Source organism: Ischnura elegans, chromosome 2, assembly GCF_921293095.1.
Source record: "Ischnura elegans chromosome 2, ioIscEleg1.1, whole genome shotgun sequence".
Classification (NCBI taxonomy): Eukaryota; Metazoa; Arthropoda; class Insecta; order Odonata; family Coenagrionidae; genus Ischnura; species Ischnura elegans.
Window position 1 is genome coordinate 74341054 of NC_060247.1, and position 26330 is coordinate 74367383.

Here is a 26330-nt window from a genome sequence, read left to right on the forward strand (position 1 = left end):
CCTTGGTCCTTTGTGCACTATAAGCTGTTGGCAGAAAATCTCTTCTTGTGTATATTTACTGTGAGGATGGCAACACACCACGACATATTTGCTGCTAGAGGATGTGGATATGTACCCTCAGCTGTACTGTGAAAATGTTTCAAGATGAAGAGGAAATATAGTACCTAGCGGTTGAATGAGGCCATGTTCTAATGTTTTCATTCCACAATGTTTTCAAACCACTTCACCCCTAAAAAGTTTTGGAGGCCTATTTTCAAAATGAGTGGATTAAAGTTATTTAAAGATTAAAAAATATATGTATTTATTTACACATTCTGAGGTATTTTTAGTTACAGTGACCTTGGTCCTTACAACATCGCCAGTCCTTCCTAGATGAAAACGTTTTGCTGCTGTCAATAGAAAAGATTGGGCAGACCAACAGTATTGAGAAACACCCTCACTATATTTCATGTCTGGAATTAACTTTGAAATGACTGATCCAAGTGGTAGCACTCAAGAGGTAGATCCAACCATAAATTTTGGTGAAGAAGAGAGAAAATTGTATATAATGGTGGCAATATGATACACATATTCAAGCAGTAAATAATGTGAATTATTTAAGTCCTCTGAGTGACAAATTTGTACTAATTAATTCAGTTTTGGCTTGTTTCACAGTTGAGGGCCTATACTTGGAGTAAATTTTGTGCATCTTGTAGAGACGATGCTCTATTTCAGGGTGAAGTTATTGCCGTGCAGACAAACATTTTGTCCGTAATTTGGAGTGAGGAAAATTTACTTTTCTCCACCTTTTTGGATCTCTCACTGGCAGCAGAGGTGAAATCCACATACTTGATACATATTTATATATATATCAAGCCTATTCTTCCATTAAATATTTTCACTCTCTTGAGACCACTTGAAATGAGCTTGAGCATTTGAAAATTATCTAATATCTTCACTAGAATCTTATGGTGGCTTCTCTTTCATTTCAAATGAAATTATATTGCACAGAGCATATTCCATCTCCACTGATATGACCAATAGGCAGCTATTTCAAACCACTGACTTATTTCTTGTGTTCCATGACCGCTCACCTTTTGTCCATGTAAAATTGAGGCTAAAAATGTCTTATGGCTCCTAGAAATTATTTAGTAAACATTGATGGAAATATAGTGTCCCACTTGAAATGTCTTTATAAATTGCAATTATATCCATCAATGTTGTTTTGTTATGTTTTCTTTGTTTTCCTAATTCTTTGTGGATAGGTTTCCATTACTGGCTCACTCAACACTGTAGCTTCATTAAGTTTACCAAGCAGCTCCACCTAAAATAAATTTTTAATTCACTTTTGTAAAATCTGCTGGATTAGTAATGGAAAAGATTGCATTTTTAAACTACTGATTGTGTTAGGCTAATGACTTGTACATTCTAAGATTACCTGAACTTTTGTGCCTGGAGTGCTTAAAAATGGTGGTACGTATGCAAATGCCAGGGGCTTTTTAAGTGCGTGGCTGAAGCATCCAGAAGTTGTATTGCCAATTACCTGGAAAATATCATATATATAGTAATCGCATGAGCAACCCAACCTTTATCATCAGGTCAGACATCAGCATAAAATGAGATTTCATGCTTTTAATCAATGCAATTTCATTTTTATTTATTTTAGTAAATTTTCTACTAACAATTTATCAATGAAGCTTTATTTGGCCCTTACTTTACCCCATTTATCTCACCGAGCTAGTCCAAAAGTTGGAATTTTCTATATTTAGCTTAGACAACACGCTCCACGCTCTTTGAACCAAATTATCTTGAATGACCAATGAATTAAAAGTTCAACTTTCTCATTAGTGTACATTTTAATAAAAATTCCAATTGTAATTGTAAAAGACTTTTCAACTGGGTAAAGGTAAATTGATAACTGAAATTTTGATAATTTGATATATCTGAGAAAGGTTTAAGAACATTACTTTTTCACCATGAGGTGGCAATCATTTTAAACTGTATAGCAATCAACAATAAAAAATACTGGTGAAATGTCAACAGGCTACCATCTCCCTCTCCTGATTAGAAAATGTACTTAATTTCTTTGTACACATGTACATATATTTTTTTGGAAATTCAAAATTTCAATTCAGGTTACCTTTCCCGATGACCAAACGGCTTCATCGCCAATCGGGTCTACATCTTCACTGTCGACCGCCAAATACACCAAAGTCTTTTTCAGTCCATGTTTCAACTGCTCCACTAGGGCATCTCTCCCAATGAAATTTCCCTGAAAGAAAAGTGGCCAAAAGTTATCATGGATATGGAAAGGGGCAATCAGCATGGAGTACAAAATTTCTAAATTGACTGCTATCACCGGTCTTCACCTTATCCATTTTGATGAATGGCGCCAAGCCAGCCTCGAAGGGTGAAGTGTCCACATTCATGTCCGCTCCCCACATTCGGAATCCCTTTTCCATTCTCAACACGTTCAGTGCTCTGGTGCCAAAATCTCCAACTCCTACGTAAAAAAGTGAGGACCAACTTTTTGGTGAAGGACTAACGTGATGAAGTCATCGTGAACGTAAGTCATGCACACATACGTAGATATTGGATTTTTGATGAAATGAGCAACATCATAGCCAGTGGTGCAACTATTGGGGAGGGATGAGGGGGAAAGATCCCACCCCAGAGCCTCAAAGAAATTAAAAATTATTTAAAACTCTTGTCTAGTTTTGACATATAATAACTGCATCTGCTTAAAGTTAAATTTTACACACCAAAATGATGTAAAGAGTATTTCCAGGCATTTTTCATATAAACCTGAAAATGTCACATTGACTATTTGGAAAACTGTTAGCCAGTAAAAAATATACCTAACACAACAACAATTTTTAAATAAACTACAAGCATCAAGCTTCAAAAAAAAACAACATGAATAGATACATGAATACTAGCAGAATCTAATTGAAGAGTCACATGCAGAAGTAGCTTTTAACTTTTAACAGCAGGTTATTTTATCTTTCGGAAGATTACAAATTTTAATTTCATTTCATTAAAACAACCAGAGCTGGACAACACTAAATATATTTTCTGTAAATTACAACAAATGCTATGAATTTAGAGAGTATGGTCAGGTAACACAATTTTTTGTTAAAATAATATCTTTAAAAAGAAGAGAGTGTTCTTGCGGAAAGTACTCTTGGAAATCTATGAAAACGTCAACTAAAAACGATTAAAATATGGCATAATGCCACACTTTGGTATTGTGGTAGCTCAAGAGGTAAAATGTAATTCTATTCTTTGGTGACTTCTTTGTATTCTTTTGATGTATTCAATGGGATAGAACTTTAATTGAAGGTTCATTTCTGTACTCACCTAAATCAGCACCAGCATTTAGCAGGAGGGCGTATACACTGTCAATATCCTTGTGTGGGCAGTAGATCTCCCATCCCAACTCTCCAGTGTATGTTATGCGAAGGGCAGTAACTCTAACCTTTCCAGCCAGCAGAAGCTGTCAGAGCACATACCGGATCGGTAGATACAGTTTTAGATATTATCCTGTGAAATTGTTTAATTAACAATTTTCATAATTAGGAGTTAATGTTAGTACCTTAGAAAACTATGGAGCTGATTGGAGATAAAATGCTGTCTGAAAAATTTAAAGGTGAAATCTTGTTTTTCAGACAGTAAGAGGCTGCATATATATTTTTATGAATTTTAATGAAGTTGTACTGCTAAATTACCAAGCTATGACTATTTGGTAAATGGAGTATCCCATGGAGTAAAAGAAGTTTTCTCAAATTTTCAAATCCAGTTTTGCCTTTACTTTAGGGTCAAATATAATCCCAATCAGCTAGGATGGCCTGGAATCAGGCAGAAATATTGTAGATTCTCTTGCTGCTTTGTCTTCTTTCCTTCATTTTTCAAACCCTATTACAATCGACAGTAAAATAAATGAAACCATTCACTAGATGTCAATGATAATTCATGGTTGTTGAGCTGTGATGGCACAAAACTAGCATTGTCAATTATAATTAAACTACTAATGACATCTTTGCTGCGTCAAAATATGAGCAAATATGTTTAAGAAACACATTTTTACCCATGCCTCATCATATTGTCCTCCATTTTATTATTTCAGGGAACTCCTTTAATACTTAAGCCTGATTCACACGACTATTTTTCAGGTGCAAATCTAGTGGTCATTTCAACTATGCTGTCATATGAGGCATCCTTGATGTTAGGATTCGCTGATTGCCATGTTTTACAATGTTCCATATCATGAAGCTCAATGGCATCACCATAGTATGCAATTGGTCTTACGTGCTGATTGGCTGCAACTGTGTATCCCATTTTCAGTGATGGAAAACATGATGGCAGCTAGTATGACAGGAATGGAGACAGTGATAGTCCCTATTACTGCTCCCATCCCTAAAAATGATGATGCCCGAGAGAGTCTTCATTTGAGCTATCATTACCACTATCCTTGAACTTCTATGTGAAAAATGATCTAATGATTCAGCCTTAAGGAGATTAGATTCATTGGTGATGCCCTGAAGTAGTTGATCTAATAAGGGGTGGAGAGATATTTACTCTAAATAAAATCAAAATTTTTAGAGAGTACGATTTAAAGCATTAACCCTTTCGCAACGAACACCAGGTGGAGCCGATGGGCCTTTTCATAGGCAGAAGACCTGACATCGGGTATAGGTGCCTTGGAATTTTCACTGTAAACGACCGGATGTCGGCTCTAGCCGATGCGAGGGAGGGAAGTGACCGCTGAGTTAGCCATTGTTGGATGCATTCAGGCCCGGCCTGAACCCATCTTGGCAAGTCTTTAGGGCCACTCCTCGGCAATTAAGCCCAACTCTCCCACTCATTTATGATCATCCTCAACCCAGGAATCCATTGCTCATTGTAAGTGATTATATTGTCAATTGTTTTATCAATGATATATTTGTTGCATACTACAATTTTTTTGTACTTAGAAATGAATTCTTTGTTTTGTTCTGTGCATAAGCAATTTTTAAAAGAATTTTTATAGCTAAAAATTACAGACTTCCGGACATAATTAATAAAGCTATTTACGTATTTCCTAGTATTCACTAACTTTTTTTTATTAATGCTAGAATCCCATCTAAAATTCCTCAATGCTTAAAAAAATTTTAGTAATTATTTTAGAAGAGTAAATTATTGAAAATCGATTGCAATATTTGGTTGAAAAAAAACACTGGTAATGCAAATGTTGACTGTGGATTTGTGCTATGATTGGGTAAGAGGGTCTAGTCCAGTGGCTGGGGTAAGGGCAGGGCCCCCCCTTGAGTTGGGTCCCAAATCTGAGAGACAAAAACACCAGGTCAACTCCACCCCAAAATAAAGCTCCATACAGAGAGGTTTAAAATATTCTCATGCTACTTATAGCACGGAAAACGCTATCCAATTGTAGGCGCTGGCAAGAAAGGGTTAAGTTATATTTTCTGGAATATTTATCAAGTTCAATGGATTAAAGTACTCGGTATATAATTGGTTTTACATGGCCTATTTTACATGCTTCAGGAGGGCGTTTCTTCCAGACCCTCAGTTTGTCCCCTCCCTCCCTTCCCACTATCATCCAAACCTAGATCAGCCACTGACATACTGCAAATATAGAGTTCTTCAATGAATTCCCAAAAAATACCAAAAAAATATGGCATAATTAGTCATGGGTTTGCTACAAGAAATTTAGTGTCATCAAGGCAAATAAAAGTCAAAAATTCCATCGTAATGCTCTCGTGAACAGTGGCTGCACCCAAGGGACACCATTGGCCACAACAAATGGCATAGGCAAAGCACAAGTTATGATTTAAAAGAGAGATATTACCTCCTTAGCGGACATGAAAGGAAATTGTGGCAATATTCCACCATCCTTAAGCTTTGCCAGAAGTTCTCCTGATTTTGGACCAGCAATGCTCAAACAACCGTAATTATCTGTCAGATTTTCAATGACGACATCTTTCTTCTCCAAACTCGCCAACTCATTGAGCCACCTATTTGAGAAAATGTGCAAAAGAAGAGTATTACCTTAGAAATAGTAGATCTAACAGTGTAGATTTATATTACAGATCATTGTAATGCCATGGCTCAAGGTAGAATTTTTAAAAATTGTTCCTCCTCAATATGTCTGTGGTTCTAGCTTACTGTAGTAGTGACCATTTATTTAAATTAGTGAACACAATATATGTATTACAATTAGTAATATTTAGAAAATTTAAAGAATCATCTATTGTATCGAACGTATGTACTTAGAAACCATAGCATAAATAAAAAACTCAGCCTTAACATTGAATAAGAATTGTTACCAGTGGAGAAAAAATGGAAAAGTGTGAAATTATGATGACCACATATGAAAATGTTGATCTCACCTCAAATCATGCAACTCACTTCCACTCCCAGTGACTATCATGTAATGAGGATCCTGAGAGGGATCTGAGATTGGCAAGGAAGTGACAGTGAGCTCAGCATAGACTGTGCCTGCACGTGTCAAACAGTGTGTCACCACTGATCGCCCTGGCTTTTTAGGCACACTGTTTGCTGTCACATAGTCCAAGAACTCAGTTGCATCAGGCCCGCTGAGGTGAAATTTTGCAAAAGGTGATAGATCAATTATTCCAACTGACTCTTTCACCAACTGGCATTCTCTTTGCACTGGTTGATGCCAATTTGTCCTTTAGGAAGAAAAAATATTTTCAGAATAAATCATAAATAAACATTATATGATAAGTTATTAAAAATTTGACAAAAATTATTTCACTTTAAAAGAAGTTTCTTTTGTGCCCAGAAAACCTTATGTGTTAAGCTAATAAGAGATAAGTAATTTATATAGTGAAATTAAGCTTAAAAATGTCAAGGGATTATCCTCATTTATAAGGAGAGTGAAGGATTTTCCTTAGAATTTTTACCTCCGAAAACTGGGTTTATATTCAGGATGCTGGAATCCCTCTTCCGTTTGGCATGAGAACCATGCTGGTTGCTCCCAACCTGAGTGAAAGTCCATATGTGCTCCCCTCGTCAACAGATGAGAGTGGGCCCCACTCACACGAGCTGTTGGTCGTCCTATAAAATAAACGTACTTATATACATTATAATGCTGAAACTCTTTTTGGAATAGTCATTCATGGTAATCCCATTTTGATGTGCTTAAGTCTACCATTAAGCATACATAGATGGAAACTACCTATATTAAAGGCTGAGACTTCCCCTTACTACACAATCATTATCCTATAATTTTCATATCTTCAGTCATCTAATCAATACATAATAGTGCAGAGATAAATGATAACTCAATGTTATATTTGGGAGTGATATGTTGGAACTCTACTTGGCTTGACTGAAGCAGTATTTGTCACTTTAAAAACAAGTACATGCATAAATTTATCCTGAACAAGGTGCTGCAACTTGTGAGAGAAGTAGAGCTCATGCAATATTGTATGAATTACTCTTGTGACACACCTGCAAATCGTTCTTCGTGGGGGTAGGTCACAGCATTATTCAGCCCATATGACTCACGAGCTTTGGCAAATGTGTACCTGAGGTGGGTCCAATGAGAAAATCGAAGAGGATCTAGCTCATTCAACTCAAATGGAGGCTCTCCATTGATAATCCATTGAGCCAGATAATTACCAATACCACCTGCATGAATGATTCCATACCTGTAAGATGAGCAACAGTAATTTCTACAGTCAATAATTTTACTTTCAATAAAATAATTGATAGAAATAGAAATGTTGAGGGTTATAGTAGAATATTGACAGATATGAATTTTCATAAAAAATGGAACTTTGGGTGGGAAGCAGTGGTGTCATGGTGCCGGAACGTGCCGGAATGCCATCCCAGCACTGGTTAAGAAAAGATACAAAAGATAAATATGTAACCCTTTTATCACTTTGGTGCCTCAAAATTTCTAATATATACCTTCGTAACCAAAATAAAAAAATGTAATAAAATGTATATGATAACTTGTAGTTAAAAAACACACACAGAGTAATATTTCACTCATAAAAAAGTTAAGGAAAGTGATTTCCGGCACTGCTAATTTTGCCATGACGTCACTGGTGAGAAAATTATTAAGTTTTTGCTACAGTTTAACTCTTATGTATTCTTATTGCATAATACAGTGGGATTTTTTTCCACCTTAAACCACTTGTTATTAAACCATAAAATTTAGTTACCCAATCATAGCAATGTTAAAAAATGAACTAATTTATTGAAGCTTTCATGGACCATTAATTATAAAGGAACTTTGTTTTGGATAACAGTTAAAAAATAAACCGTTTTGATGACCGTTTTGAGGAAGCCGCCAGCAAGCAAGGGGAAACATCGGCAGAAGTGACACAAAAATATGTGGAAAACAGCCAAAAAAGAAGTCTATTTGTAATTAGAAATGCTTCTTTTCATAAATATATTTACATTGCTTCTTCATAAGCACATACATATAAGTAGTGATTTCAGTAAAAGCCATAGCAACTCTTTTAGAGATAGCATAATTTTGAAGTGGGATGGGATGTTGAATTAATGTTATTACCCAAATCCAACAGCTAGCCACATATTGGGCATTAGAGAAGGCCCAACCATCGGTAACAGATCAGGAGTATAGGTGATTGGTCCAGAGACAACTGTTGGGATGCTGGCATCAGCCAGGCATGGGATTAACTTCATAGCAATGTCCAAGTGTGGGGCTAGACGGTCCAAGTCTGGCTGGAATAATTCCTTCCCAAAACCTATTAAGAGAAGAAATAAAAAAATCAAGCATTTTCCTCTTTTGCAATGTCAATTTTTATTAGCAGATTAGCCATTCAGTAAAAGATATGAATAGAAAAATTCATACCCACAAGCTCAAAAAAGGTAAGTTTGAAACAGTTAATGGGATTCCCCCAAATGTCGAAGAATTAGTTAGTATCTAATATGCCTGCATCGATAGCCCTGACAGTACATGATAACATCAACAATCTTAGCCATGGTATTCATCTAAAAGGAAATTTATTTTAAATCACATGTATGAGGAACCTAAATTTGAGTTGAAGAGACTTTTAGAAACTTAACAAACTACGTTGAAAAAGTTTTGTCGTGTATAAATAATAAATATTCTTATCTTTCAGAATTCGCAGTGAAAATATAGCTACCTACTTGTCGTTCTTCAAGGCATTCATTCACTCTATGCTTCAACCCTAAGGTTGGTTTTGGTTGGTAAGGGTGGAGCTGTGAATAAATTTCACATTTTCAGTGAAGGGGGACAAATTCTTCTCCCCGTACCTCCTCACATCGCTTCACAACTAATTAAAGCCTGATTTGGACATCATCATTTTTCTTAGACTAAATCATTTCCACATCGATTTTGTTATAAATACAGTGTGTTAAATGATTTAAATGTAATCTAAGGAAAAAGTTACAGGAATACTGGAAATAGAATACTAAGCAGGGCATTGCAATACTTTATTGAAAAAATAAAACTGATTACTCAAAGGTTTCCAGGTGGCTTAAGTTATTGCTTTCCCTCAGCTTTGATGAAATCCAATGAATTTGTCCCTGAAATGGGGAACAAAGGAAGCATACATGGTAATACATCACACATACTGCTACTCGTTAGAGACAAAGGAAGGGCTGAATAATAATTAAGCATTTATGATTTCCATGGTCGCACATCATCTTTTGCACCTCATGTTCTGTTCTGTGAAGTTTTTACAATAAGAAAAAATGGTCTACATTTTTTTAGCAGTATCCAATCATCTATCTCCATGGTCTGATCGCCAGAGCCTCTGGTCCAAAGGATGGTACTTAAATCACTGAACCGAACCAATAATGCTTTCAAGCAGTTTAAATATCCATCTGCATTTATAGATCTCCATTCTAGGAGAGACGTGGATGAAAGAATAATTTAAAAAAATTGGAGAAAGAATTCATGATTGGATCTATAACACATTTTCCCATGGTAACAAATATAATTGAATTTAACAGGCACAGGGAGTCCATTTTTTTAAATTTCCTGGTTGCATTAGAATATTAGAAGGATTTATTTTTAGAAGACGGACTTCTTCAAGTAGCTCCTGAGCTAGGTACCTGAATTCACATGCCAATGACAACCTCCAAGATTAAAGAAAAGGAGATGAGCATTCATGCTCTGGACACTGCCAGCTGAGTGGATTCATATTGTTGGGTTACTAGATGAGCGGATTTGATTCCGTTGGCAATTGTTGAGCGTTTTTGCAGTGGAGATATCGAATGAGCTTCATGCTAATTTTTTCTGCCACTGAACTTATGCTTTCTTATTAAGTCTTTACATTGTTTTGCACTTTACCTTCTCATTTTTGTAATTTACTGGATGCTTCAGTTTGGTATTTAAAGAAAATTTTGGTATAAAGGCATTTAAAGAAAACAGTTGACTTGTATTTGACTTCTGTGGATCATATGCCAATCCCTCCCCTTAATATAAATGTCTAATTACACGCCTAGCTACTGCAAGTGAGAGTCTTTTTGGCTCAAGGGGGATACTGGACTACTCTGAGAGACTTGTACTTCTTGCATTTGTTGTATTTGGTGGGAAGCCATTAACACTCTACCCACCACACTAACTCGGACCCCAGGGAATGAAAGAGTCGTGCAAAGTAAACCTGTAGGCCTATGTGCCCAGCAAAGTAAACCTGTGTGCCAATTGTACAAGTTTTTTGATGGATGATGAGTACAAGGGTGACTTTTCAGGGAACAGTGGCACGCCGGGATCCACACCGATGGTATCTGCAGCACACATTGGTACTTGAAGACTCAAAATTGAGTTTCAATCATTATGAAGCGCACAATAAATATGAAATAATAAGTATCCATTCTTGACCGAGAAAATTTTGGAAGATTCATGATATTATTTTGAGCAGACGTGGCATCGAGGTGAAGATTAGTTCTCAGCATCGGAGGTAAGAAGGCATGCAGATGTAATAAGGCCTCTAGATCAATAGCTTACAGATATTTGAATGAATGACTATGTGAGATAGCAATGATGATATCCAGCTGCCTACCTGGAGGTACTCCTGCCAACACCCATTCATCCCTCAACTTCATAGACTCCTGGCTCTCATAGGGTCCAATCAGGAGTCCACTTCTTTCTTGACGCAAATAAAAAGAACCATCTAAGTGGCGAAGAACAGGGATCTCTTTTTTTGGTCCATTGTCATTTTTCATGTACTCTTGAACCTCAGGTATGGGAGCAGTCACTGCGTACTGGTGTTCCACTGGCACAAGTGGGAGGTCTGGCTTAAGTCCAGCCAATCTGCCAACCTCGCGTGCCCAAAACCCTGTGGTGTAATGTTACATATCAACATTAAGGTGCCAACATGATAAGGTCTATATATACCTACATATTCATTAGATATTGTGGTTACATTGCTTTATCTTACAACCATGAAGTAACAATAAGTGAGTGTTGGTTTTATACTAGCCCTACAACATTGATGGCTTTCAATATAGTGGCATGAAAGTAATTTCCCTCTAAGACCATACACGTTTACTTTATAAATTAGCATTTAGTTTTAAATGGCTAAGTAAGATTTTAGTACCTTACAATCATCTTTCATTTTGGTTTCATTATTTAGTCCATTATGATTTTTAATCGTTGAGCGCTGACTGTTAATTACCTCGTGGTTATGTATTTTGCAAGTAATTATTCATGGTATTTACTGGCAGTCATATAAGTTACATTGTCTAAGGTGCACAGAAATTTTTTTCTGACAATGCTGCTGATGTGCAGCTAGCTCCAGTGATGCAGCAAAGGGGGGGAGGGTTAGGGGATAAAACCCCCTTAGATAAAACCCTCCAGAGCTTGGAGAATATTTTTTATAAAAATATTTTAATGTAATTTTAATGGCAAATTTTGTAACTAATATTAGGGAGAAGGATGACTCATAAATAAAACATCAAACTATTCACAAGGCAGTAAAACTCAAAATTTTGAACCATTTATCTTAAAAAAAATTTGGGGGAGGGCTCCCACACCTCCTGGTTACTGTGGCGGGTATTCCATACCCCAAAGTATTAGTTGCGCCTAAAACCCCCCCTAGCCTTTATTCCTAACTGCGCCTCTGGCTAGCTCACTGGCTCAAAATATTTTAACTCTATGCATACTTTAAATACAGACTTGCCTGTGGCATTGACCACCCTTTTTGTGACAATCGAGCCTCCTTTTGCTGTGTGGATTTCCCAGCCATTCGGTGCAAATTTATGTAAGGCAGTGAGTCGCTCCATGGCTACAACCTCTGTATCAAGGTAAATTTCTGCCCCTCTGCTTCGAGCTCCAGCAGCTAGGGCTTGGGTCATGGAATATGGGTCAATGTGTCCATCATTAGGGTTGTAGAGACCAGCCAATATCTGAGGAAAAGAGCAATTTTAACTTAATCTGGGATTTTTTCCTTTCAAATGGAAGCAGTACTTCAATTGGGATGATAGTTGTGTTCTTGAGTGGGATGAAAAATTTTCTTCTCCTATATGGAGGGGAAAAATTTCAGAGCCTACAAAAATTAGGGTCGTGAGCTTAAACCTAATGATCCTCTATGTTGTACATATTTGATTTTAAGATGCCTCTGGGATAGGAGAAGAAATTTTTCAACCCTATGAGAAATATATTAGATAACTATCCAGCTAGATCACAATAATCACAATGAGGTTATTTGGAAGAAATAAATAAGGAAGCTGTTTATTATAAGCTGTTTTGTATTCTACCGTCAGTCTCTTAGATAACTTATCTGGAAAGTCTCATAATTGATAAAAACGCTGCATTTTAATTCACATTAGAGCTCAAAATTATTAGAAGTAAATTAATGCCTTGTGCAAAAATCACTTTCATTTTAATACCCAATGATTGGCATTTCCCATTATTATGAAAACACTCAACTCCTTGGAGTCTCAATACGTGAAACTGATTTTACATTCAGGCAATAAAGTAAGTTTTATCACAATTTGGTCAACATTCAGTCTAATTTGTAAAAATACACAATAAATTGTTTTTGCCATATTTTCCTCACAACTTTGTAGCAACATTTTTATAAATACAAAAAAATAAATAGATTTTTATAAAAACAAAATGCATGGATTATTAATCGATCTGACATTTAACTTTGACTGCTGCAATATTTTTTAAGACACTAAATAATCTTCCAACTCTTAGATTGAATGCCTTGAAACTTACTGTCTCCATATTCATGAAAGGGACTAGCTTCTGAATAGCATCTGGGTCAATCAGCATTTGTGGTGCATCTTTATGTTGTTGGCGGGACATCTGAAATCTTTAAAGATGATATAAGGATTAATATAAGAGATGGCACCCACTAGGGTGCAAGTTGTACCATAGAAAAAAATTTTGGGACAAATTTAGGCATTTGAGGGTTTTTATTAACCTCTTCCCTACACAGGGCGTGATTTCACGGCCTGAATTTTCTGATGCTAAAGAAGGAAGGCCGGCTTTTCACGGCTTGAATTTTTCGAAGCAAAAGGCCAGAGGCCGTGTTTTCACGGTTTCACGGTCAAGCATGCCAAGTGGGTCCCAACCGACATTAGGGTCCCTCGGCGCGAGAGGTCCGACCCTTTCCTATTGTCCGTGTGGGGATTACCTCAGCCCATTCCGGCTCTCAGTGTCCTACTCAAGGAAGGTGCTCATGGTCACTTATTTGTTTATAAGTTAAAATAACTAAAAACGTTCATGTTGCATTTATTGAAAATCTATGCGAGGAATTACATTCTGTACGTTCTGCTGATTGGTTCCAAATTTTAAACGGAATTCTAGCGTTCATATTAACGGAGTTGATCATCACCTAGAACAATTTTTGGAGACGCTAAGGTTAGATGTTTAATTGTTATTTTTATAACTTACTAGCAAGATTATAGGAGCGATATTGTAATGATTTACATCTAAAAATATACGTTACTCTGTTAGCTACATTCTAAGTGTACATTTGCGGTGAAATTCGATAGAATATCCGATTTATCTTCTATGAAACAAAGCCCTCGTAATGTAATAAAATATGATTCTCTCAGTTCTTTGTCGTGAGCCAAAATTACAGCGGCTATTTTTAATAACCTCTTACCAACCTTTTAATACAAAGGTATTATAAACGAATTTCGCTATAAATACTGATTAATGCATATCCTAAAAATTCGTAAATTTAATGTACCAATAGGGAATGTTTTACGTAGACATTCGTTCCGTGTTTTCTCCTACTGAAATATGTGTGTGGAAGATGATAACCTCACTCTTCTCGGAAAAGCTCATTTGGCTATGATATAGTGCCGTTTTGCTGAAAACCCTAAAAATAACCGTAGAACTTTGTTTAAAAGTTCTACAGGCATTGCAAAATGAAAGGAATACGTTGATGAACTGACATTTAATGCAACAGTAACAATTAAAAAAATTAAAATTGCACTGGCAACAATAAACTGACCGCAAAAGTACACCGGGATGGGCTGCCTTCGGGGAAAAGGGTCGAGGATTATATATGCCCGGTTGCGGAGGAAAGGGTCCGGGACCCCGCTAGGGAAGGTCATTAAGGGGAGGAAGCAACTACCTGGTCAGTCCCAAGCCTAGAAGAAACTCCGTACGGGGCAAAAAAGAATTTCTCAAACCCTTCGTAGAACCAAAAGCAACTTCCCGTGAAGGAGCTCAGCGCGAAAAGGTTAAAACACATGCTCAGTTACATCCGAGGTTTGAGGGGAGTTTTCGCTACCTTTTCCCATCCTATAACCAACTAAGAAAGAGAAATTCTTTTTTGCCCCGTACGGAGTTTCTTCTAGGCTTGGGACTGACCAGGTAGTTGCTTCCTCCCCTTAATGACCTTCCCTAGCGGGGTCCCGGACCCTTTCCTCCGCAACCGGGCAAATATAATCCTCGACCCATTTCCCCGAAGGCAGCCCATCCCAGTGTACTTTTGCGGTCAGTTTATTGTTGCCAGTGCAATTTTAATTTTTTTAATTGTTACTGTTGCATTAAATGTCAGTTCATCAACGTATTCCTTTCATTTTGCAATGCCTGTAGAACTTTTAAACAAAGTTTTACGGTTATTTTTAGGGTTTTCAGCAAAACGGCACTATATCATAGCCAAATGAGCTTTTCCGAGAAGAGTGAGGTTATCATCTTCCACACACATATTTCAGTAGGAGAAAACACGGAACGAATGTCTACGTAAAACATTCCCTATTGGTCGAGGATTATATTTGCCCGGTTGCGGAGGAAAGGGTCCGGGACCCCGCTAGGGAAGGTCATTAAGGGGAGGAAGCAACTACCTGGTCAGTCCCAAGCCTAGAAGAAACTCCGTACGGGGCAAAAAAGAATTTCTCAAACCCTTCGTAGAACCAAAAGCAACTTCCCGTGAAGGAGCTCAGCGCGAAAAGGTTAAAACACATGCTCAGTTACATCCGAGGTTTGAGGGGAGTTTTCGCTACCTTTTCCCATCCTATAACCAACTAAGAAAAACCTATATCAATTGAACTATAAAAATTAAATGAAAGAGTGACACATAAATATTTCACTAAAATTATGAAAGGCTGGATCCCCAATGAAGAAGTCACATATACCCCTTACATAACATAAGGGTCGCATTTATTACTTTTATCTGCAACGTTAGCAAGTAGACTCATACAATCTTAAAATATAAGTTTTTACCTGAATTCATCCACTCTTACAGGTGATGTAGCCAGTCGTATGCTCCCTGGCTGGTGGAATCCAACAGCTTGCCCAGTTTCAGCCTCCAGTTGAGCGTACAGATTGATACTAGTGATGAGAGATTGAGAGTTTTAAATTACACAAGAAAAGAATATCCTCCTCTAATATCCACTACACTTTCAAGTGATATTTCTCATCTTAAAAAGTGAGTGAATAGATTATAATAGTTATGTGAATATCATGAGAAATAATTTCTGGTGATAATATTTGATAATCATATCTAATGCTTGAGGCTAGAAGTGATTACATGCATACTATGTACCTGTTTTATAGGTGAAACCACTCCTTAATTTCACAAATTAAGTAGCTGAAGTCAGTTGCGCAGCAAGGGGGGGTTTTGGGGAATAACCCCCCCCCCCCAGAGCTCAGAGAAATTTTTAAGTTTAATCCATTTTCTTAATTGGATTGATATTACTAATAGATTAGTGTAAGTATTAATGAAATACCCCTCAGAAAGCCGTAAAACCCACCATTTTGAACCATTTATCTTAAAATTCCACAATTTATTAATCTTGCACCTACCACTTATCCTGGTGGGTATTCCATACACCCAAACACTCCGGTATTAGTTGCACCTAAAACCCCCCAGCCTTAATTCTTAGCTGCAACCCTGGCTGAAGTTACTCTGGGAAATCATATTGGAAGATTTTTTGACATAATGATCATCATACATTTCATATCTCTTCAATTATTAAGGAGCTGAAAAATCTTTGGGAAAAGGAATAGAATTTCTTGGCTTAGCACTTGGGTTTCTTTGAGTTCTGAATGAGGGAAGAATAATTTAAACTATGTATAATAACTGAATCTAGTTCTGTGGTTTCCAATCCTGTAGAAGTCCACAAACCTCTTGGCTTGAAATTAGTTCCTGTACAGACCACTCCCTGTCCAGAATACTGCTTAACCCTTTTGTGCTGGACGTCAGGTGGAGCCGACAGGCATTTTCATATGCAGAACACCTGATGTCGGGTATAGCTGTCGCGGATTATTCAACGCAGACGACCAGACGCCGGCTCTGGCTGATGCGAGGGAAGGGAAGTGACCGCTGAGGTAGCAATTGTCCAATGCATTCAGGCCCAGCCTGAGACCCAGCTTAGCGAGTCCTTAGGGCCACTCCTAGGCAATAAAGCCCGACCCTCCCACTCATTTATGACCATCCTCACCCCAGGAATCCATTGCACAGTATGTAGTTACGTTTTCAATAGTTCAACATAGTATGTTTTATTGCATACTACTATGTTTTTATACTCTGAGATGAATTCTTCGTTTTGTTCGGTGCCCAAGCAATTTTTAAACAAAATTTTAGCAATAAAAATAATGGACTTCTGGACTTATTTCCTTATATTTACTAATTTTGTTATTAACGCTAGAAACCCGTTTAAAATTCCACAATGCTTAAAAAAAAACGTTAGTAATTCTTTTGGAAGAGTAAATCATTTAAAATCAACTACAATGTTTGGTTGAAAAAAACACTGTTAATGCAATAAGTTGACTGTGGATTCATGCTATGATAGGGTTAGAGGGTGAAGTCCAGTGGCCGGGGTAAGGCTCGGGCCCCAAATCTGAAGGACGAAAATACCCAGGCAACTCACCCCCAAAAAAGAGCTGCGTACAGAGAGGTTTAAAATATTCTTATGCTACTTGTAGCACGAAAAGGTTTTTCTATTGTAGGCGACGGCAGGAAAGGGTTAAAAATAGCCATTACATTTCTCAGAATAAATATCAAAATTAAATACCTAAGTGGAAGAGTTTATTCATGATACACCAATAATTATTAATTTAGACTAATATCAACCCCATTTCATTAAACAAATCTCTCTGTCAAAATCCTTGTTGATTTGAAGAGTCTCCTGGTTGAGAACCACTGATATATATTGATGCAGAAAATCAATATATATATCAATGAAGACTCTGCCAAAGCTACGCAGACGGATGAATCAAAAGTCCCCTACCTGTAATAATTAATCCTTTTTAGATTTGGAGTTGGATGATATAGAGCTGTTAAACCAGCAGCATGCCAAGTGGATCCAGCCGTGAGTTCACTCTTCTCAAGTAAAATCACCTTCTTCTGGCCCTGTAAGAAAATTGGTAATGCATTAGAATGGTAAAGTGCCAGGATTTGTAAATATAAAAAGCGAAACCTCTTCAAATAAACCCCCCCATTTAGTTTCCATCCCTACTAGTGCCCACCTTTCTCTGGAACCAAACCTTTTTCCCATACTTTCAATGTAAATTCAACATCTATTTCATCAACATTCCAGCTTAACATGGGCGAGATTCCTGTTGTTGGAACAAGGTTTACTTCTCATCAAGACAAAGCTGATCACTTCTAGAGATAAAATGAGTACTTCTTATCTTCGGATCATGCATGTCTATATTTAAAGTGACATTGTTTTTACATATCATCTTATCTTTCATGTCAATAATTTATACCTTACTTAATAATGAAGGCATGAGTAAAGTTTAAAAATAGGTCATACAGGCTAAATTTTGAGTTCAGCCCCTTCATACAGCTCATCAGAGGCATATTGTGAATAATATTGGTAACAAATAATGGCAGCTTAGATAGTTTTTAATATTAGCCATAAGAAACATTACTATGACTTGTGGGAGGTATTTATTAGATTTATATAATAAGTCTTCCATATACATGGAGTTTCTATTTGGGGAGCGGATATGTCATGTGAAAGATAAAAGTAAATGTTGAAATATTAAAAAAAATCCATTTATGAGATGCCACTAAATTTTATTTTTGGAATAGTAAGGCAGATGTTTTTAGATTATAAAAATTTACGCCACTTCTAGTGCATTGGAGAAACAAAAATTAACAATTTTTTAATCATTTAATTATAACAAGAATATGTAATGGCATCTTATGAATTTACGACAATTTTATTGTCTTTTGCAAACCCTTCACCTTATAATAAGCCATTAATTATGAGTCTACGACAATGCTCTCGAGAATTTGATGGATTCATATGATTCAAGGCATATTTTTTGGAAAAAAAATGCAAAGTAATTAAAATGCATATGAATTATACAAAATTTTTCGTAATTGACACATAGTAATCACAATACATAATCATTCAATCCAATTTTTAATACTGCATATTTTATGGCATAACTAACCATTTTAGTGAGATGATAGGCAAGACTACAACCTATGGCTCCCCCTCCAATAATGACAGTTTCAGCAGTTTCTGGAAGAGTTCTATCCAATGGGTTTTCCGTTTTCGCTGCTCCATCTATGTTTTCTAATACATTGACATTAGTTGCTACGGAAGAGCTGTAAAGTGAGATAAAAAAATTCTCAAATAAATTATCAAAAGAGTACAAAATAAATAAAGTGCAGAGACTTGGCCATCCTGATTTGCAGTTCTTGAAAGCAAAATGTGACCCAATTAAATAAAAAAATTTCTTAAGAAAACTGCACCATATTGCATTCCCCATAGATTAAATTAGGATTATATTAGGATTCATGAAATCGGATATGCAATTGTTTATTCCTGATTTAATACAATGATAAACTCTCACTTAAATTCTAAGGCATTTCCATGTTAAGTTTTACACATGCTCTAGCACAGATTATTTTATATGATGTCTAAAACCACTACTTTAACTTATACAAACTGTCCCACATGTCATGTGTCATTTTTGACCACCAATTTTAGTAACTTCACCTTGAGCAATATTCATGAAAATTGCCATATTTATGGGGAAAGGTCCTAAGTTTTGTTAAGTGCAAGCAATATTTTAAAATTTTGACCTTCTGACCTCACAATGAGGGTCCAAACCAAATTTTGAATTTGCCTTACGGGGTTTCAATTTAAAAAAATCTAGAAAGCGATGTCTGAATTTCATTGACCAAGATCTCAAGTCTTTGAACACAAGAAAATCGAAAATAACACTTTTATTTGCAAAAATTCAACTTTTGGTGTAGTAAGGTAGAAGTCAAGGCCATAAGGATGGCAAAAAAAGGATGGCACACCAACAAAAGGTATCGATCCGCATAATGCGGGTCAATAGTCATAGAGGTATATTTTGAAATATCAGGGAAACTAATTTCCCCAACCAAGTTATGCATATATTCATTACTACGCCATGGTTGTGACTCTCACCTGCGGCTTCCTATGTTGATGTACTGGGCATTTTTTGCCACAGCTCTCTTCACCAATGTCTTCCACATGTTGATGCGAGATCTCCACACCTCTGAAAAAGAAAAGATGCGTAAGAGTGTGGCACTTTATTGACCCTTGCGCTGCGGGAGTTTGGGATTTTAGCTACCAGTTTGTGCGGGAGAGAAGCAAGACACATTTTACCCCTTTAGCCTGGCCATGTGTCTCGCTAGGAGTGAACCCTTATAATCCAGGGCAACCCTTCCTTCTTTCTTACCAGGGGATGGGCCTTCATCTGATCACTTGTTGCAGGACATTTTGGACATTATTTTTACAGTGGAGGCAAAGCGAGGAGCAGGAAGAAAAAATACAAAATGGATATTACAATAGAAAATCCTAGAAAATAAATTTTAGGGCTGGCCCGGGAGATTAAGGCGAGAGGCGATTCCTACGATGACGGAAAGTGCCCAAGGCAAGATATCCAGATAGCAATAAAAAATTTGGGAAACCACTTCAGGTAGTCAAGCAATGGTCAGACGTTCAAAAACGTTTTTTCTGCAGTCAGCACCAAAACCTATGAAAACGTTCCCTCAGTATAAGGGTTGAAGATGGAGGTTTTGAGATTTTGCATTTTGGGGAATGGCCTATCATTGTTGCGAGGGATGAACACCTAATTCTAGTCGCAGCACTGCCGAAATATGAGAATACAGAGAAATGTATCGAAACTTTGAAGTGTAAATGAATTTTACTTATTGCTAGATATTTGCCCGTATTTTAGCTGTTGATCAATTAAAAAAAAAACAAATTATCCTTTGAAGGTAGGCAACACAGCGATCACATAAATTTTCTGTTTCGAGGTTTGAATTTCATTCTAAATGTGTTGTGTTAGTATTTTTGTTTAAAATCAAATGACATGCGCGGATAAAAATTTGAAATCGTAAAAATTAGGAATTTTTCGGCAATTACTTTTAATTGGTGTATAAAATACGAGAGCATTTATAGTTGAATAGCCATTTGGGGGTTAAGAGGGGAGACCCTATAATGGCTCCCTTTTCTACCTCTTTCCACGGCCTCAAGCCCCAATTAGGGCATTTTGGATCAATTTAAAATTTATTATATTCACTCCAAACCATCTAAACGGTGTAATCGCTTGGTTAAATTTTATATCGCGAACAAAAAATAAAAAATCGAAAATATTCTCCCTTTATTTACGAGATAAACTTTATTACTGCATGAGACTTGGCGTTACATTTTTTTTCGTAATGTTAGCAGGTTAATAAAAGCTAGCGTCGATATAGCGATTTGTTTCAACCATTGAGAGAACTTTGCTAGGCTTCGACTTCGGAGGGAACGCAAATCGTAATAAGTTAAAGGTATGTAGGAAAGTTAAAGATACAAACTTGCGTGAATTAAGCCGTGTATTCCACTGGCTGTTTTTAACGGTGAAGCGCAATATTATTTCTATCCGGAAAAGACATGGATGCCTTAATCAAATCGACCTATGACTCTAAAAAACGGAGTATTACCAAGGAATCGTTGGATGCCGCGATAATACTCTCATGGAAGATCATAAATAGCTGCTAGTCGAGATAAAAATCGATAAGTTTTCAAGTTAAATGTTTTGGTCCGGGTTTAATAAACCTGATATTTTCAGAGTGATAGTTTCTTGACGATGTTTCATTTTTCATAGCGAAGCTCCTTTTGTTTGCATTTTCCCACCTTGAATCATATCTGAATTTTAGGAGGAGTAAACGGTCATTTCTCACCAAATTTAATTTATTTATGGATTGAGCATTTCAGAGTTCCGTTATCTTTTTTGCATACTGTAGAGTTTTGCTTCTCCTAATTTTTTTCCGCGCGATGTATCTGTGAATACACCCTCGGTAACTACATTCTTAATGTTTCTAGAAAAAATCGTATGAATGAATGGACACGGAGGAGAATATGTACGGGTAGCTGTATAGAGTGACCATGAATTGAATACCTTATCTTAGTTAGGCTTGATGGCGTAACATTTAAACGTCAGAAAGAATAATTATTACGTGTTTTTCCCTAAGTTAACTGATGATGATTCCATAGGATCGCGAAGGAGTCCCTATTTTATTTTAGTGAATTTTTTTGCGCAATCGTCCACGCATACATCTGGCGAATAAGGGAATAAAAAATTTCCTTGCCCATTTTATCTTCATTACTCTTCGGTAGCACTCATTTCGATTCTTTCATGACTAAAATTTGGATTGTCGGGTGGTGAACTGAGGGGTAATTAATTTTTTGCGGCGTATACCCAAGTGTTGGTACTCTAGCATCGCTGGGTATAATCAGTGAGGGCAATTAAACGTCACTATTATTGGCGGGAATTGCGTATGCTGTTGATTGTATCTCAGCATTTGAACGTGACCTTTGAAGACGTTACGTAGGATAATACCAATATCATGGGTGCTTGAGCTACGAAACTGCTGTCTCCCTGCTCAGATAAAGACATGAATGGAGCTAGACTAGATACTAGATACTATTAGACTAGACTAATATTAAGCCCCACTTATCCTTTCGCTATCATTCCGTCCACACACTCTCACTAACTAGCTTAAACCATCAAATCAAGACCTTAGCGAGAAGGGCGGGGGCTTTAACCCCCCTCGAAATTTTTGGAGATAAAGTTTACCCTCGCTAAATAAATCTCCCCACAAATATGTCCCATCTACGAAATAATCCTCGAAATTTTCTCTGGCTTCGGCCTCGTACCCCATGAATACTCAATCATGGGTGCGAGAACGTATACCAGGACTAATTTACGTGATAGAGCATTTTTTTAAATATCCCTCATGAGTATGCCTTTGAAATAAAACTATTTCATCCAATTTTTATACGGAGAGCACAAATATTTCTAGCGATACACGTACAGGGGCGAATTCAGCATCAAATTTCGGGGATGGGAGTCATGAAGTGGATGCGAGGAGTATGGAATACTCGCTGAGAGAGAGAAGCGTTTTTGCAGTCGGGAGTGCTACGCCTACGTTAAATACAACTCAAACTTATCTCACGTTTGGGACTTGAAGCCATGCAGTTGCATGTACAATCCCTACAAAAACTGTTTATCCAATAAAAATGAAATATTTTTTGATAAAATTTGGGGGTAGGACATGACCCCTGTAACCCCCCCCCCCTAAATCCGCCTCTGCCGATACAAGTTCATGCCGTTTTAATGGGTCGAAAATGGGTGTACAAGACAGGAAAAGTATAGAAGTGAACAGGCGAAGAGAGAACGGAATGAGAAATGCATGTTTCCGTTTAACCTCACTCTCATGGAAGGCCATAAAAATTTGTCCGTTTTAACGCATCCGTTCAATTTGAAGATATGAAAGCCTTATTGGGAAATCATGACGGTCTTTACGTCTGCCATTTCTTCGAATAATATGGGCTCGATTTCACCACCTGTGCTGTAGTTAAACTATCTATGGTCGAACCACAAAAACTCCCCGCACGCTTGGGGTTACAACTCATGAGTTTTCAAGGTGATAAACTTACGCAATGCGTCGTTGGAAGGGAGCAAGTGGGTACCTTTTCTCACGCGAATATGCAGACGAATCCGAGAATCGCTGCTAAAGAAACGCAAATCTAATTTATATTTCACTGAAGCTGACTTAATCTTTTCGTTTAAATGTGGTGGATAGATGAGGAATCTTGAATGAAACAGTTGGTCCGACAGCTTCTAGCCCCCATAAATTTCACATATCTATTTTCCTTATCGCTCCATTGCGACCGGAGGTTCGGCGTGGAACAGTAACATTCGAGTCGATTATTTTAGTCGTGTTTATTTTAAAAAAGTTTGCCGTCTTACTCTCGGAGAGTACTGGCCAAATTTATATCGAATTCAACAATCATGTTGAAAAAGGTAGTAAGTATTTATTCAACTTCCTTAATTTATTTTTTCTGTTTTTGTGTCGTTAAAAACTGAGCTGCCCGTACATTTTTATTTTGACGCCCTCGAACTGTCCGCAAGTTTTTTCCGCTGATGAGGCCGGGACATTAGAACGGAAGAAATCAAAAGAAAAATTCGTGAACAGTACAGTTTTAAACAGTGCGATAATTTATTTAGGGAATAAAGAGACGAAAAATGAATGCTAGGGTTTGCGGCGAAGAATCCGACATAGCGACAAGGGTCCTAGACTGTAGCTTCGAGGAGTAAGCAAGCTGGTGAACGAATGTACACAGTGGCGTAGCCAAGAATTTCGTTCGGAGAGGGGGTTGAAAATCAGAGGGGCGAATTTTGGAAAAACAGGGTACTAAGTAGAGGGTTTAACTAATTTTAACACATTTAATTATCAAAAAAGCTTCATTTTTGAAAGAAATCTTTTGTAAATTATTTGTTTTTCAATATTTTGTTTTCTTTTATGAAGCAAATTAAAAGTGTTTTTCTGGGGGTAGGGGGTCCGGACCCCCTGGACCTCCCCACTCGCTACGCCACTGAATGTACATTGTTCACACAACACCGCTTCACTTTCACTATCCTTACGTAATGGCTTCACCCACTGCACTCGTAAAACTGGAATCTATCGAGTGGCCCAGTGACTCGCTTCCACTCTGCTGCTGAGTCACGTTCCGCGTCACCGTGATCGCACCCAAGCAAAGTCCCCGTCGTGCAGCGGTTGTAAATAGATGTACTTACGATCTCTGCCTCTTCAGTTTGCGGTGAAAGTAAACACGGCGTGCAGCAGCAGCGGATGGACGCGGAGACGTTCGGTGGCCGAATCGTTCGCCGGGACGATGCAGACTGAGGGAGGGTCAGCGGACGAGGGCATGGGGGTGCCGAGATCAGAAATGAAGCCCCAAGGTTATCAATTGTGCCTTGAACCCCGCGACGACTGCTAGATGCTGCCTCACTCGAGCAAAGCGGACGATGAGCGCGTCTGTCAACCACGAACATTACTACCGAGGATTCTCCAGTTCGCCTCAAGTTGTGGTGACACCCATCGCACGTTGAATTGGTTTACGACAGTCGTCACTCGCGTCGCTGACGGGCATAGCGATCCGAACTTAACGGAGAAATGATCTATAAATACAGCTGTTAACCCAAATTTAAATTCGTAACTTTCCAATGCTATTCCTCGCCAGTGCAAAAACTTTATGGTCTAGATTTTATGGTTTAAACCAGTTAGTGCGGCTATGTTTCCCAGATAAGAATAATGTTACGCTTCACCGTTGGAAACATCAGATAGAACACGCGGCTTAATTTACGCATATGTTTACTTTTATCTTGTGGCATTTATAATTGTACCTTCCCCTCGAAATTTCTGGAACCCCCCCTGAAATTCCTCCGAACTTATCCCCAGAACTTCTCCCGCTAAGTTCTGCGGATAAGTTCGGAGGAATTTCTGGGGGGGTTCCATAAATTTCGGGAGGTACACTATAAAATGCCGCAATCTTTTCCACAGTCCTTTAACTTACTTCGATTCGCGTTCCCTCCGAAGCCCTCTCGATGCTTGAAACAAATCGCCATTTCGAAGCGAGTTTTGTTTCCTCCGCGACATTACGAGGAAAATATATTTCTCAAGCAGTCATAAGGTTTCTCTCATAAAGTTTAAGAATAAATGTATCGCTCTTCACTCATCGTCGTTGAGGACATTTTTGAAAAACGAATAAAAATAATTTTAAACAAATAAAAACTTAACCCATTACGCCGTCATTCTTCAAATAAAAGCTACAGAACATAACGCCACCATATGCATAGTTGTCAGCTGGAACTTCGTAAAACCAATACACTGATTTGTGGGTCGTTGAAATGAAGTGCATGTCCCGTTTGTTAACATTATACTTCTGCTTCTCAAATAGTTAACAAAGTCATTACTGGAAAAACAATCTTGGCCTGGATTCGATCTAGGACCATTATTCGTGCCGAGAACGACACGTTGTTGTTTAATGCAGGTGGTAGAAAAATGTAGGGCATTGGAAAATAATACGGGAAGACCATAAAAGATGAGCATATTCCAAATTTTTATTTTTACTCATACAAATGTGTACAAGAAATTAACTAAATAAATTTTAGAACATGCAATAGTTTTGAGAGCCGCATTAAACAGTTCCAAAAGAAGCTGATCACCTACATCACCCCTCGATCGCTTTTGTACAGCATATACCAAATGGAAACATGAGCTCTACATTTATGAATCCTTACTATAGAAATTCGAGTAAAAGACTACGCCTAATTTATCCGTGTTAAGAAGAGAATGACACCACTACTGTTCGCACTATTATATTATATTGAACGACAGTAAAAAAAGATGCCGCTGGTGTCCTAACAGACGTCTACATAGGCGGCTGGCGGGGTAGCATATATATGAAAAAAATACTGAAACTTAGGGATATTCGGATAATTGCGTTTACAACGAACACTAAGATACAATCGTCCGTCGTAATATCTGATGAATGGGTCTTATCCTAAAGCATACCTCAGATTTATCGCCTGGGTCTTCCCTTTGCGATGCTAAACTTTTGGGTGGTCCAGCCTAATGAGATTATTTCAATAA

At 37.5% G+C, this 26330-nt stretch overlaps 1 protein-coding gene and 1 long non-coding RNA gene across 3 annotated transcripts in view; one reads left to right on the top strand and one right to left on the bottom strand.

Annotated features, from left to right (window-relative positions):
- Positions 1–1090, top strand: part of LOC124153976 — an 81811-nt gene extending 80721 nt beyond the window's left edge. The window contains exon 2 of the long non-coding RNA XR_006863807.1: positions 1–1090. This is a non-coding gene — a long non-coding RNA (uncharacterized LOC124153976).
- On the bottom strand, positions 277–26330 carry LOC124153972 (dimethylglycine dehydrogenase, mitochondrial-like). Of its 2 annotated transcripts, none has more exons than XM_046527424.1 (18): positions 26253–26330; positions 19810–19900; positions 18821–18977; positions 17644–17765; positions 15635–15742; positions 13169–13265; positions 12126–12351; positions 11007–11282; positions 8525–8720; positions 7453–7652; positions 6903–7056; positions 6366–6668; positions 5825–5990; positions 3340–3475; positions 2349–2482; positions 2120–2251; positions 1418–1522; positions 277–1303 (listed from the first exon to the last, which is right to left on the bottom strand). In XM_046527424.1, exons 2-18 carry the CDS (start codon positions 19875–19877, stop codon positions 1208–1210), a joined length of 2676 nt encoding a protein of 891 aa, XP_046383380.1. In that variant the 5' UTR covers positions 19878–19900; positions 26253–26330; the 3' UTR covers positions 277–1207. The 2 variants fall into 2 exon arrangements, with proteins under 2 accessions (XP_046383380.1, XP_046383379.1); XM_046527423.1 differs by lacking the exon at positions 26253–26330 and adding an exon at positions 24473–24676 and having other exon boundaries at positions 19810–19898.